This window comes from Canis lupus, chromosome 1 (assembly GCF_011100685.1).
Source record: "Canis lupus familiaris isolate Mischka breed German Shepherd chromosome 1, alternate assembly UU_Cfam_GSD_1.0, whole genome shotgun sequence".
NCBI classification, from domain to species: domain Eukaryota; kingdom Metazoa; phylum Chordata; class Mammalia; order Carnivora; family Canidae; genus Canis; species Canis lupus.
This window is the reverse complement of record NC_049222.1, coordinates 42,263,280-42,275,850: the sequence shown is the minus strand read 5'-3', so window position 1 is coordinate 42,275,850 and position 12,571 is coordinate 42,263,280. Positions and strand designations below refer to the sequence as shown.

The 12,571-nt window shown below is 38.9% G+C and overlaps 1 protein-coding gene across 1 annotated transcript in view; it reads right to left on the bottom strand.

Moving 5' to 3' along the window:
- Positions 1-12,571, bottom strand: part of CCDC170 (coiled-coil domain containing 170) — a 96,674-nt gene that overhangs the window by 65,855 nt on the left and 18,248 nt on the right. Inside the window, 1 exon segment of the mRNA XM_038526336.1 lies at positions 8,514-8,628. Coding sequence (XP_038382264.1) covers positions 8,514-8,546 — 33 coding nt within the window. The 5' untranslated portion in view covers positions 8,547-8,628.

Genomic DNA, 12,571 nt, shown 5'->3' with positions numbered 1-12,571 from the left:
TCAGCATCTTGGGCAGTCTTACTACTATGATACTTAGTTGTCTTATTACCCCATGGACAAAAAAAATGACAAGAAAATCACTGCCAACCTGTGACACACAAAAGCTCCTAATCCATTCCTATCTCTCTAGGCCATACCTAATCTTCCCTTTGTTCCGGCATTATCCCATACCACAGTGCACAAGTGTGTGACCAAGGCTCCCCCAGTATGGACTGCTTCCAGTAGCCGTTCTCTCTCTCCCTCCCCCTTCTTCAAGCTTCCAATGCTGTGTCAATGAGCAATCCCTTCTCTAAGACCCTCTCCTCTGCTCTCCAATTTCTTCCCACAAAATAAAGTTTCTTCCCTAATTTACAGTGTATAAATTAAGTCTTGCAAGTTGTATTTCTCTAACATCATCAGTGCTCTGGTTGATTTTTGACCACTCATTAGTTCTTATCCCTAATTTGAGGGACTTTTCTGGTCCTGCTACTTTTCTTTCTTTGTATACGTGGATTCGGTTCCTGGGGCTCACGAGTGCCTGTAGGGCTTAGTGTGATGGGTGCGGCATCCAGGAAATAAATCTGAGCAGCTATGGGAAAAGGTTCAGAAGAAGGCATATCTACACAAAATCAAGTTTTGTGAAAAAGCTTATCTATTGCTTTTACATTATTTTCCAATTTCTTGCCACTTGGATGTCACTCTTGTTCATTTAAAAACCCTTCTGAGGAGGATGGCAGAGTAGGAGGGCCCTACATTCACCTCATCCCATTGATACAACTAGATAACAGCTCCATCAGTGTAAATGACCCAGAAAATGACCCAAAGACTAACCAAACACAGTTAAATGTAGAGAGGAGGCCACATGGAAGAGGGTAGGGAGAGCTGAGACAAAGTTGGGAGGAAACAGACCTACAGAATTGACCCCAGTAGTGAGAGTCACCACAGGTGCCGAAAGGGCAGGAAAACAGACTCTCACAAGAGGAAGCCTGCACAGGGAAGATTAATCCCCATAATATCTGGCTTTCAAAACCACAGGGATCAAATTCTACAATTTCTACAATCAGTGGGACTTAGGGGCACCTGAGTGGCTCAGTGATTGAGCATCTTCCTTTGGCTCATGGCGTGATCCTGGGACCCTGGGATCAAGTTCTGCATCAGGCTCCCTGTAGGAAGCCTGCTTCTCCCTCTGCCTACATTTCTGCATGTCTCTGTGTCTCTCATGAATATATAAATAAAATCTTTAATAAAAATAAAAAACAATCAGTGGGGTTTAAAACCTAGAACTTTAAAAATAGTAGGTTTGTGGGAGAACCAGGAGCACAAGAGGAAACCCCACAGAGATAGAGCATGGAAGCAGGAATTTAAGAATATCTGGGGTATATGGAACAGAGATTTCTTTACTAATCTCAGAGCACGGGCTAGTGGGGCAAGGACCATTGGGAGACTTCTCCAGGAATATAGGAGCTGGTGGCACACATCATTTCCTAGCCCCCTTCCTCCCAATAACCACACAAACACCTGTGGAAACAAGCCCTGAGCCAACATTTGCTACCTAACTTGCTATGTGCCCTGCTCACATGTTGTCCTGTGGAGCCACACCACTGTAGAGAGCATTACTAACACCACACATCCAGCCACCACACATCCTGCAGAACCAACCCAGATGCAGCTCCTCTCCCACTACTACAGATGTTGCTAGCTCTGTGCACCCCACCACCACACTCTCCTGAAGGTGAGTGCTACTGTATCTCTGTTAAACACCTAGTCTGACTTAACTTAATCCTGAGGTGGCCTCAGATTGGCCCACTAACACCATAGGAACCAAATACTACCCACAACAGGCAAAGGGAGCCATTGCAGATGACCAGACTAATGGTAAACAGAGCTCAGCCACAACAGCAGGGTGCATACAGCACACATAGGAGATACCCCTGAAGCTCCAGGTGCTGGTGACATTGAGCTGCAGGGCACCACAGGACATCTTCTTCATAAGGCCACTATTTTCACTAGCAGAAGACATAGCTGACTTTCCTAACACATAGAAACACACACAGAGAGTTAGACAAAATGAGGAGACATAGGAATATGTCCCAAATGAAAGAACAGGACAAAAACCATAGCAAGAGATCTAAACAAAACAGAGATAAGTGATGTCTGATAGAGAAATGAAAGTAATAGTCATAAAGATACTCACTGAACTTAGAGAAGAGTGGAGGACCTCAGAGAGACCCTTAACGAAGATATAAAAAACATAGAAAAGAACCAGAGATGAAGAACTCAATAACTAAAATTTAAAAACACTGGATGAAATAAGTAGTAGACTAGAGGAAGTAGAAGAATGAATCAGTGACCTGGAGTAATTGCTTAATGGAAAGCAATCAAGCTGAAGAAGAGAGAGAAAAAATAATAATAAAAAAATGAAAACCAACTTAGGGAACTCAGTAACACCATCAAGTGTAATAACATTTACATTATAGGGATCTCACAAGGAGAAGAGAGACAAACAGGGCCAAAAAAAATATTTAAAGAATAGCTGAAAACTTCCAAAATGTAGGGGAGGAAACAAAAATCCAGATCTAGGAGGCACAGAGAATCTCCCAAAAAAATCAACCAAAGGAGGTTCCATCAAGACACATAGCAATTAAAACAGCAAAGTGTAGCAATAGGGGAGACTTTTAAAAGCAGTAAGAGAAAACAGTTACATATAAGAGAAATCCCATAAGGCTATGAGCTGATTTTTCAGCAGGCACTTGCAAGCCAGAAGGGAGTGACATGATATATTCAAAGTATTAAATGACAAAAACCTGCATCCAAGAATATTCTATCCAGTAAAGGCTGGATCATTCAGAATAGGAGAAATGAAGAGTTTCCCAGATAAACAAAAGCTAACAGAGCTCATGATCTAAAAATGTTAAAGGGGACTCCTTTAGTGGAAAGGAAAAACCATAAGTACGAGTAAGAAAAACAGGAAACACAAAAGTAGTAAAAATAAGCATATCTATAAAAATCAGTCAAGGAATTCACAAAATAAAAAGATGTAAACTATGACATACTATACCTAAAATGTGGGTAAAGAGGTGAGAGGGTTGAGTGGGTGAGAGGAGTGAAGAATGGGTTCAAACTTAAGTGAGCATAACTTGACTGCTATATGCATAAGATATCAAATAAAAACTTAATAGTAACCACAGACCAAAGACCAGTAATAGATATGTAAAAGTAAAGAGAAAGGAATCCAACTATGTCACTAAAGAATGCCGGCAAACCTGGCTGGGAGAAGAGATCAAGAGAAGAAAAGGAACAGAGAAGAACAACAAAACAACCATAAAACAAGTAACAAAATGGCAATATGCACATACTTATCAATAATTACTTTGAATGTAAATGGCCTGAACACTCCAATCAAAAGACATAGGGTGATAAAAGGGATTAAAAAAATAGGACCCGACTGTATCTTGTCTACAAGAGACTCATCTCAGACCTAAAGACACATGTAGATTGAAAGCAAACGGATGGAAGACCACTTATCATGCAAATGGAAGCAAAAAGAAAGCTGGGTAGCAATAATTATATCAGACAAAATAGACTTTAAAACAAAGGCTGTGGGTACCTGGTGACTCAGTCAGTTAAGCATCTGCATTCAGCTCAGGTCATGATCTCAGGATCCTGGGATCAAGTCCCACAGCAGGCTCCCAGCCTGCTTCTCCCTCTCCCTCTGCCCCTCCCCCCACTTGGGTATACTCTCTCTCCCTGTAAAATAAATAAACAAACAAACAAAAAAGACTGTAACAAGAGATAAAGAAGGACATTATATAATCATAAGGAGAATAATCCAACAAGAAGATATATCAATTGTAAATATTTATGTACCCAACATGGGAGCACCCAAATATACAAAGCAGTTAATAAATATAACAGAAGTAATCTATAGTAATACAATAATAGTAGGGGACTCTAACACCCCACTTCCATCAACGGATAGATCATCGAAACAGAAAATCAACAAGGAAGCAATGGATTTGAATGACACATTGGACCAGATGGATCTACCAGATACATTCAGAACATTCCATCCTAAAATAGCAGGAAACATATTCTTTTCAAGTGCACATGGAACATTCTCCGGAATAGATCATATATTAGGCCACAGAACAAGTCTCAACAAATTCAGAAAGACTGAAGTTATGTCATAGAAAAGTTATCTTTTCTGACCACAATGCTATGAAAATTGAAATCAACCACAAGAAAAAAATCTGGAAAGAATATAAATACATGGAGGTTAAAGAACATGCTTCTAAACAATGAATGGGTCACCCAAGATATCAAAAAAGTAAATTAAAAAATACATCAAGACAAATGAAAAGGAAAACACAACAGTCCAAAACCTTTGGGATGCAGTAAAAGCTGTTCCAGGTGGGAAGTTGATAGCAATACAGGCTATCCTCAAGAAGCAAAAAAAATCACAAATGAACAATCTAACCTTATACCTAAAGGAGCTAGAAAAAGAACAAACAAAACCAGTAGAAGGAAGGAAATGATAAGGTTAAAGCACAAATAAACGAAATAGAAATTTTAAAAAAAGAAGAAGAATAGATCAATGAAACTGGGTACTGGTTCTTTGAAAAGACTAACAATTGATAAAACTTTTGCCAGAGTCATCAAAGAGAGAGAGAGAGAGACTCAATAAACAAAATCAGAAATGAAAGGAGAAATAACAACCAACACCACAGAAATACAAAGGATTGTAAGAGAATATTAGGAAAATGAAGTGCCGATAAATTGGACAACCTAGAGAAAATGGATAAATTCTTAAAAACATATAACCTCCCCAAATTGAATCAGGAAGAAATGAAAATTTTGAACAGACCAATTACCAGCAGTGAAATTGAATCATTAATCAAAAAACTCCCAGCAAACAAAAGTCCAGAACCAGATGATGGCTTCACAGGTGAATTCTATTTAACATTTAAAGAAGAGCTAATACCTGTTCTTAAACTATTCCAAAAAATAGAAGAACAAGGAAAACTTCCAAATTCATTCTTCAGGCCAGCATTATCCTGATACCAAAACCAAATAAATAGACTAGAGACAGAGAGAGAGACAAAGAGGGAGAGAGAGAGAGAGAGAGAGAGAGAGAGAGAGAACTACAGGTCAATATCTCTGATGGACATAAATGTAAAAATCCTCAACAAAAATTAGCAACCAGGGGTACCTGGGTGGCTTAGTCAGTTGAGCATCTGCCTTCAGCTCAGGTCACAATCCCAGGGTCCTGGGATCAAGCCCCATCAGGCTCCCTGCTCAGTGAGGAGTCTGTTCCTCCCTCTCCCTCTGCCTCTACCCCTGCCCATGCTCCCTCTCTCTCTCAAATGGATAAATAAAATCTTTTATAAAAAATATATTAGCAAACCAAATCCAACAATACATTTAAAAAATCATTCACTATGATCAAGTGGGATTTATTTCTGGGAAGCAAGGATGGTTCAATATTTGCAAAGAAAATGAAAACACTAATTTGAAAAGATATACACCTCTGTTTATTACAGCATTATTTACAACAGCCAAGATAAGGAAGCAACAGATGAATGGATAAAGATGTGGACTGTGTAAAGGAATATTATTCAGCCACAAAAAAGAATGAGATTTTTGTCATTTGCAACCACATGCATGGACTTAGAGGGTGTGATGCTCAGTGATAGAAGTCAGACAGAGATAGACAAATACCATATGATTTCACTTATATGTGGAATCTAAAAAACAAAACAAACAAGCAAACAATCAAAAACCAGACTCTTGGGATCCCTGGGTGGCACAGCGGTTTGGCGCCTGCCTTTGGCCCAGGGCACGATCCTGGAGACCCGGGATCGAATCCCACGTCGGGCTCCCGGTGCATGGAGCCTGCTTCTCCCTCTGCCTGTGTCTCTGCCTCTCTCTCTCTCTCTCTCTCTCTCTCTCTCTGTGACTATCATTAAAAAAAAAAAAAGAAAGAAAAAAAACAAAACAAAAACAGACTCTTAAATACAGAGAACAAACTGATTGTTGCCAGAGGGGCGGTGGGTGGAGGGATAGATGAAATAGGTAAAAGAGATTAAGAAGTACAAATCTCCAGTTATAAAATAAATGAAGATGAAAAGTACAGCACAGCGAATATAGTCAATAATTTTGTAACAACATTGCATGTGATAGATGGTAACCACACTTACTGTGGTGAACATTTGAGTAATTATAGAATTGTCAAATAATTGTGCTGTATATTTGAAACTATTCTAACATTATGTGTCAACTACACTTCAATAATAATTTTTTTAAAAGCACACAATATATATATGTATAGGAACAGTACTATAAAGAAATGTACCAAAATATATTGGTAACGTTTTTTGATTGGTAGTAATGGGGGTGACTTTTTAATTGCACAGAGAATTATTAACCAAAATAGATAAAATGAGATGAGGATGAAGGCTGAAGTGGCAATTGGAATAAAAATTTCTTTCTGGGTGTCCCATGAAAACTCTGCAGGAAAGCTAATTCCAACTCTGGTCAAGTAGAAAAGGAGCCTGGGAAGGAGGGCAGAAGGCACCATGGACAAGAAACAGTTATACTTTAAGTATAACATGGCAAGCTTAGACAAATCTAATCTCCCAAGTGACTGAAGGTTTGGCTAGATATTAGACGCTGGTAACGTGATTTGGCTGACCCAAGGAGCCTTTGTATTCTTCACCTTGTCTAAAGTGGACAGCACTTGTCCACCAGAGGAGGGACCTAATCAAGTCTGCATGTCATTGTATCTCCTCTGTGGTGTTGAAAAGATTAGATCAGTGCAAAGGGAGATGGACGAAAGGGAGAACAGCCAGGAGGTGATTAGATCAGCCTACATTTATTTTTGGATGAAGCTTTGGCAAGGACATTTTCAAGCCTAATGTTGAAATGCCTTACAATCATTACATCAGTTTAGAATATATGCCATAAGTTGAATTTAGACAGATGAGCTCTCTACCCTCAAGTGACAGGATATACTTCCCTGTTGTCAGCAGGAAGCCAGATCCAAATGATGAGGAATGCAGCCTTCATACTCAGACAAGAGGTTCAGAAATATGTTTCTGATATTAACCAAATTAATGTTGTCAAGTGGTATTTAGAGAATTGGCTGAAGAATGTGCATTCATGCATCCTAGGCTCTACTTCAGAATTATCCTTGAAAAGCCAGAACCTCAGAGGGATGTCTATTTGGACCCCATTGCTTTGACTCTGCTATAAAAGTGCTTTTATAAAAGTGCTATAAAAGTGAACAATGGTTCACATTAGGCCACTGAACTGTTTCATGGGTTTTGAAATTTGTCAAGATTTCCTGTAGTGAACAGGTATGCTGTTACTGAGCAACTTGTCTGCTCCACCTTGTGGTCTTAGTGGATTGTGTGACTCCTGCTGATCTGCTTGGAAGAGCCAAATCAAATGGTGGCATACCTTGCATAAGTGCACAGCACCAGTGGCATATGCGTGATACTCTTTCACATCCTCTCATGCTTTCCCTCTTTTAATATTTCTTTTTTTTAATATTTCTTTATTGCCATTTACTGTCTTTTTTTTTTTGACATTGGATGAGAAATAAATCTGAAACTTTGGATGGAAGTCAGAAGTTACTCTCTGAGAGCAAGACCTTCAGTAATCTGCAAAGATTATGGGAAAGGCTAGCAGGGTGGGGGACTTGCTTTTAGTTTATAATCCTGCCATGGTATAGAAGCTATTCGGTTACTGGGGAGGATGTTTCAGAACACCTGCAACTTTGGTTTGTTAATGCCACTGGAGAGGGACAGGGTGAAATGGGGCACAGTGTTAGAATCTGCGGGCTTCCTAAACCAGCCCACTGCTGGGGCAGGGGGCTCCAAAGAGGTCAATCAACTGCACGGGCTGATGGAATTTAGTACAGCAGAGGAGAATGAGATGAGGTTGTAGGATGAATCAAATGGGAGGACTGGGGTACTGGTAAAAAGGAGTGGTCATCTACCCATCCATTCATTCACTTATCCTACAAATAATTGTTGAGCATTTTCATTGTGAGGTCCCAAGTAGCGCTAGGGACGACTCCTTGAACTTTGCAATCTTCTGAGGGAGGGAGTCATTAAATACTTAATTACACATATAATTTATTATTTGCCATTGTGTTAAGTGCTGTGAAGGAGAAGCCTTGGTTGCTATGGAGAATAACTGAAAGACAGCAGTGTGGTCAGATTGGTCAGGTTCTGTGGAAAATTAGAGGGAAAATGGGTTAGGGAGACTAATTTTAAATTGCAAATATGAAAGGAGGGACAGGATTGCTAGTTAGGTGAATACACTGCCCACTAGGGGACTTTTTTGCTTGGCTCTGATCCCTCCTTCTTCTGCCTTGCCCAGCAACCTCCTGCTGTGCTCAGGTCAGGCCTGCACTGAGGGTGTGATACAGGTCCTGGGGAGAAACACTCCCAGGAGGAGCTCCAGTTATAAAGGAGATCAAGGGCTCTATGTTTCAGAAGAAAGGGCTTCCCAAATGGGAGTCTACTCACTTTAGTCTGTGCTACACAGCGTGCCGAGGACATCCTTAGCCTCTTCTTGACAAGCCACAAAAGTTGCTCAGCATGGAGGTTTAGGATTTGAAATCAGCCATTAATCCAATCTTTCCTGGACAGAAAAGAGAGAAAAATTAATTCTAAAAACTTAATTGTGGATCTGGCTTTGTTTCCCTGCAGAGATGCTTACAGGAAGGTGAAACATGATTTGATTTCTTTTTAAAGTGAAACCTGTGGGGATTATATATATTGCTAACATTTCCCTGCCATCTTTTTTTTTTTTTTTTTTTTAACAAAGCAGACCTCTGTGGAGGCTTTGTTGCTATCAGGAATGTGTAAACTGGACATCATGGCTTTCTTCTCACAGAACAATGTCACTAGAAGTAATGAAGCAGCAACATTTTTTTTTTTTTAAGCAGCAGAATTTTTATTGAGTTTTCTTTGGGCCGAGGTAAGGGCCAGTCACCTTGGAAGAGAAAGCAGGGATCTAGCGGCAACACACAAGCTATGTAGGTCACATTCTCTCTCCAGCTTGTCCTTTGTTAGTTGGAGATCTTTTTACAGTTAATGAAAATATTAGAAATCACTGAATTCTTGTTTTAATCCTTAAAGACACTTACTATTTAGGCTATACCATTTTTATATTCCACTTATTTTCATGGTGAACTTCCTGTCCCAAATGTAGTCAAAACGATGTACTTGCATAACAAACACATTCCAAGTATTGCTGGGATCTCAGTGATTCTGCTTCCTGCCTCTGCCTTCTTTGTGCACACTGAGGTTCAAGTTTGGGGTTTCCTGTTGCCTCTGCAGCCAGGAAGGAATGCACAAACATAATATTCGGTTTCTTAAGGCTGGAGATTGGGATGTGAAAATTGAGAACCTAGTAAACTAGACTCTTTAAGCATACTTTCAGTTGTCTTTGACTTAATTAAGAAATTAATTTTAATATTAAAATTAGAGTCACTTTTCTTTTAAGAATTGGAATATCACAAATGGAGCTATAATTTCTTTTCCCCATGATCTCTAATCTTTTTTTTTTAAGATTTTATTTATTTATTCATGATAGACACAGAGAGAGAGAGAAGGAGAGAGAGACGCAGAGACACAGGCAGAGGGAGAAGCAGGCTCCATGCAGGGAGCCCGAAGTGGGACTTGATCCCTGGTCTCCAGGATCACGCCCTGGGCCAAAGGCAGGTGCTAAACCGCTGCACCACCCAGGGATCCCCTATGATCTCTAATCTTGACCCTCTTCTTCCAGTCCAGAGGTAATTATTTGATAAGTTCATTGAGTATCCTTCAGACCATTAAAAAAAAGTATTTTGGGTGAGTGCCTGGGTCACTCAGTCAGTTAAATGTCCAACTTCTGATTTTGGCTCAGGTCATGATCTCAGGGTCATGTGGGGCTCTGCGCTCAGCGGGGAGTCTGCTTTTCCCTCTCTCTCTGCCCTTACCAAACCCCATTCCCCACCCCCCCTCAAATAAATGAATAAATCTTTAAAAAATTTTTTTCCGGGGCATCTGGGTGGCTCAATGGTTGAGCATCTGCTTTTGGCTCAGGTCATGATCCCAGAGACCTGGAATAAAGCCTTGTGTTGGGCTCCTGGCTTAGCTGGGAGTCTGCTTCTTCCTCTCCTTCTGCCCCTCCCCTTGACTCGTGCACTCTCTCTCTCAAATAAATAAATAAAATCTTAAAAAAAAAAAAAGAGTGAATGGAATTAGTTTCTGGCTCAGTGAATATTAGTTATGTGTGTGTATATATATGTGTGTGTATACATATATATCTTATACATATATACATCTTAAATACATATCCTATATATATAATGTGTTTTATACACACACACACACACACACACACACAATATATGGGGATTTTTCAGAATTACATCAGAATGATATATATATATGAATTACACCAGGATTAGCATGTGAAACAAATCTCCTAAAGGTTTGGCATCTCAGTTTTTCTAACTGCAGCTCCTCCCCACCCAATGAAAAGACTCAATTTCTTTCAGTGGACACTTGGGCTGCTTCTACAATTTAGCTATGTAAATAATTCTGCAATAGACATAGGAGTACATATATCCTTTTGAATTAGTGTTTTTATAAATACCCAGTAGTACAATTACTGGATCACAGGATAGTTCTATTTTTACTTTTTTGAGGAACCTCCATACTGCTCCCACAGTGGCTGTACCAATTTACATTTCCACCAACAGTGCAAGAGAATTTCCTTTTCTCCACATCCTTGCCAACACTAGTTGTTTCTTATATTTTTTATTTAAACCATTCTGACAGTGTGAGGACATCTAATTGTAGTTTTGATTTGCATTTCCCTGATGATGAGTGACGTTGAGTATCTTTTCACATGTCTGTTAGCCATCTGGATCTCTTCTTTGGAGAAATGTCTGTTATGTCTTCTCTCCATTTTCTAGATTATTCTTTTTTGTGTGTTGAGTTGCATAAGTTCTTTATATATTTAGGATACTGACATTTCATTGAATATGGCATTTGCAAATATCTTCCCCCATTCAGTAGCTTGCTTTTTTGTTTTAATAGCTTCCTTCACTGTGCAGGAGTTTATTTGGTGTAGTTCCCAAAGTTTATTTTTGCTTTTGTTTCTCTTGCCTGCAGAGACATTCATAAATATGTAGCTAACGCCAATGTCCAAGAGATTACTACCTATGTTTTCTTTTAGGAGTTTGATGGGTTCAAGCCTCATAGTTAGGTATTTTATACATTTGGGATTTTTGTGTATACTGTAAGAAAGTAGTCCAGCTTCATTCCTTTCCATGTAGCTGTCCAGTTTTCCCAATACCATTTAATTAAGTTGTGTGGGGTTTTTTTAAATTATATGTTTAAAAAAAAGCATAATTGGGATTACGCTATAATTTTATATCCTATCTTCTTCACTAAATATTACTATTTCCCCAAGTATTCTTTAAAAATATTAAAAGCTGTACAATATTCCATCATAAAGTTGTAATTTAACCTGCTATTCTCCTATGTTTGGACATTTAGTTACTTTTTTCCTATCAGTCACTATTATAAATCTATTAGAATTCTGATTGTTTCCTTAAGATAAATTTCTGGAAGGGAAACAACCGGGTTAAGGCAAATAAAAATTTTAAGGATTCTGGTATATAAGTGCATAAAAAGTAGCACTGATTTACATTCCCAGCAATAATTTATTATAACAGTTTCATGGCACTAGGGTCACAGCTTAACCAGTCCCTTCTCAAAATTCTCTTTATCACTTTGAAGATGCCTGTATTTTAATATTGATCACATAAATAATAACAATAGTAACATTAGCCATCATTTTTTTGAGGATTTGATATAAACAGACACAATATAAGCACTTTACTAACATTATTACAGCCTACCCTTACAACATCTCTGTAAGGATGCAGAGCTCTGGCTAGCCCAAGGACCCACGTGTAGTAAGTGATGGAAACTGACTTCAAACTCATAAGTCCGTCTTATTCTAAATCCATGCTTTCCTATCTCTCTCTCTGTCTCTCATGAATAAATAAATAAAATCTTAGAAAAAAAAAAAAAAACCGGTTTAGCACTGCCTTCAGCCCAGGGCGTGATCCTGGAGACCCAGGATCGAGTCCCACGTCGGGCTCCCTTCATGGAGCCTGCTTCTCCCTCTGGCTGTGTCTCTGCCTCTCTGTGTCTCATGAATAAATAAATAAACAAAATATTTAAATAATAAATAAGTAAATAAATCCAGCTTTCATCCTGGGGTCTGCAAATGTTTATCAAGTATGAAATTAATGAATTTAAATATTTATTTATGTTTAAAGGGTGTACAAGCACTACTATCCAGATTAGGTATATTACCAAATATATACAAAAATATAAATAAAGCAAGATGAGATTAAGATAAATAAAAATCAAAATATTTTCTTCCTGAACCTCTCATAAATAATTTTGTACACTCCCTGTAGTCATCAGAGCACTTTAGGAAGCACCACCCTAACCTTCTACACTTGTTTTCAGGTCTACCCTTGAATATAAGCTGCACCAGGGCACACCCTGTGTCT